The 2,821-nt window shown below is 40.0% G+C and overlaps 1 protein-coding gene across 1 annotated transcript; it reads right to left on the bottom strand.

Annotated features, from left to right (window-relative positions):
- Nucleotides 1–353: 353 nt before the first annotated feature.
- On the bottom strand, nucleotides 354–2,721 carry CSUI_009750 (uncharacterized protein; the record flags this gene model as incomplete). Its single annotated transcript, XM_068069859.1, has 3 exons — nucleotides 354–436; nucleotides 1,261–1,304; nucleotides 2,111–2,721. Coding segments are annotated over 3 exons (738 nt in total), but the record flags the coding sequence as incomplete, so codon positions are not given.
- Nucleotides 2,722–2,821: the final 100 nt, after the last annotated feature.

Genomic DNA, 2,821 nt, shown 5'->3' with positions numbered 1-2,821 from the left:
TAGAGATATGGATCATATATGTATACATACGTCTCCAGGTATGGAAACTCAAATATAAATCTACACACATATTTCTGCATGTATGAACGGATAAAGAACTCCCTTGACTGGTCGCGACTGTAAGGGAGAGATGAGATAGAGTAAGTATGAGAGCTGTGCTCCAGTAGACTTAAACTGAATTTGTCTGTCTGATATGAACTGAAGAAAGAGAAAGAGAAAGAAAAAGAAGAGAAATGCAGTGCGAGGCCTTACCACCTAGCTCGAGGAAGACCTGAGAGAAGAAAGTGAATGAGTTTTCGATCTTCTGCATGCTTTTCTTGGAGATGGAGCTTCGAAGGCGCATGCAAGAGAGTAGAGATATAAATTTCATAAAGGAGACAAAAGTCTTCATCCGAAAGAGACACCTCTCTCTCTTCCATTCCTGCTCTCTCAATCTCTACAGAAAGCATCCAGATATACGCAAGAGAAAGAAAGAAAGAAAAGAGGAAGAGGGAAATATCTCCATAGACGGCAAGCGAAAGACAGGTCAAGAGAAAGAAGTGTCAATGAAAGAAACACGCCTTTGCATATAAGATAGATTCATACATAGGTAAGACATATGGACATATATAGTTGATACACGCATATATGTCAATACATAGATGTATATAGAGAGAGACATATACTATATGAATGAAGATAGAGTATGTTCGCTGCATGATGGAGAAGAAAACTCTAGACCGAGTAGACTGCGGCCATATGAAGAGACAGATCTATATATATATATATAGATCTATATAGAGATACATAGATAGATACAGACAGCGAGGAGACACGTACCTACATAGGGTGAGAAAAGATCGAAATTTGGGAGAGAGATCAGCAATACTCTCTCTTTTATGAGGTTACTTGCATGCATGCGTGAAGATGTAGAAAGACTTGAGAAGAGTCTCTTACGAGTTCTTTCTCTTGGTGTATATCCAGTTCGTCTCTTCTTTAAGAAAAGGACCCGACGCATACATGCATGCATGCATGCATGTTATTTTTTTTGTTTTCTCTTTTGCATGCAACCACCGTGCATGCACAATGCATGGATACATGAAAACGAAAGAAGAGAAGAGGCGAAGAAAAGGAGAGAAGAAAGAAAAGAATCTTTAAAAAGATCAAGACAAAGAAGAAGAAGATAACGGAGTGCGTCTCCTGTGTGTCTTGGAGAAGGGAAAGAAGAAAAGAATGAGAGAGAAGACGAAAGAAGAAGAAAAGAAGAAAAAGGCGACGTACCTGCAACGGTTTGCCTGAGGCATGTACGAACTAGATCCATCACTCTGAAGAAACACAAAAAGAAAAGAAAAGAAAAGAAAGAGATCTTCTTTTTCAGGTGTCTCTTTGTCTTTCCTTCTCTCCCTTTCTTTCACAACGTTCTTAACTCTTCCATAGGCACCTGCTTATCACGATCGAATTTTTTCTTTTCTTTTCTTTTCTTTCTCACTCTTTCTTTTTCTTGACATTTCCTTTATGAAGCGGAGAGCCTTTCGAGTGCCTCCCTGACTTGAGAAAGAAAGAAAAAGAAGCAAGCTAGTCAGGACAAATATCCACTTCTTCTTCTTCGTCTTCTTTTGCTTCTTTCAGAGAGAGAGAGAGATACCACAGAAGAAGAAGAGTGTCTTGTTAGAGAGATTAAGAGAGAAACGTTACGCAGAGAAGTAAAGAGAAGAGAATGAACAAGTCGACACCTCAGAAAGAGAAAAACGAATGAGAGAAAAGGGTCTCTCCTGACTTTCCTCTTTCTTTACTGCATGCGTAGACTAGAGATAACCCGATGAGAGAGAGAAAGAGAAACGTCTAATCAAGAAGAAGAAAATTATATAAGTGAAGTCAAGAAAGTAGATAGATAGATAGATACAAAAAGAAAACGTTTCCCGGCTCACATACAAATAGCTAGCAACACATACACACCATCTTCATGTATATAGGGCATGCAGCCGATCGCGCATGTATGCAAAGATATTCTCTCTATACAAGACGTACATGTAAATACTACATACCTCTAATCTTTAATCTATCTATCTTTAATCTATCTTTAATCTATCTATCTATCTACCTGTGCTTCTACTGAAGTGTCGGAACTTACTGTTGAGTGATGGGGACCAATCCGACCAACCCGTATATAAGCCGAATCTGTATATGCAGACTCGCACTAGGAGACAAACAGAAAGGGAACTTTCTTTCGCCATCTCCTTCATCTTCTTCTTGCCTATACAGCTCGTCTTTTCTTTTTGCATCTTGAACTCTTCTCCTGTCTATCTTCTTAACTTCTCTTTCTGCTGCCTCTTGTTTTTCTTTCCTGTCTCTATAGCTCCCCTCACATTCCTCTGTTGTTTCATTCCTTTCTTTTTCCATGAAAAGATCAGATTTCTCCCCCCGTTCTTGATAGGCAAGAGGCTGCTGGGGGTGTATGTCCTCTCCAAGAGATAGATGACTCGAGTCCCTTCTTCTTCTTCTTGTATTCTTTTCTTCTTCTCCTTCTTCTTGCGATTTCTCTTTGAGATCTTTGGTTGAAGGGAAGTGCAGCTCGTGAGCTAGTTGCCATCGATGCAAGAGAAAGAGGGACAATCGACAGAATCCTTCGTGAGGGTAGTGAAGAGAAGAAAGATAAAGAGCGACTTCGGATAGAAGAGAATCTGGCTGACAGGCAGCTAAAGAATACCGAGGAGAAGTCCCAAGAAGAATCTGATCGGTAAACCTAAAGGAAAGAAAGAGAACAGGAGGTGACGGGGGAAAGAATAAGAGAGGGAAAGAGAAGCAGAAAAAGGGATGATAAGAAAAAGCCACACGACAAGGG

Source organism: Cystoisospora suis (genome assembly GCF_002600585.1).
Source record: "Cystoisospora suis strain Wien I chromosome Unknown contig_5976, whole genome shotgun sequence".
Taxonomy (NCBI): domain Eukaryota; phylum Apicomplexa; class Conoidasida; order Eucoccidiorida; family Sarcocystidae; genus Cystoisospora; species Cystoisospora suis.
Note: the sequence above shows the minus strand (reverse complement) of the source record. Positions and strands in the feature narration are given on the sequence as shown.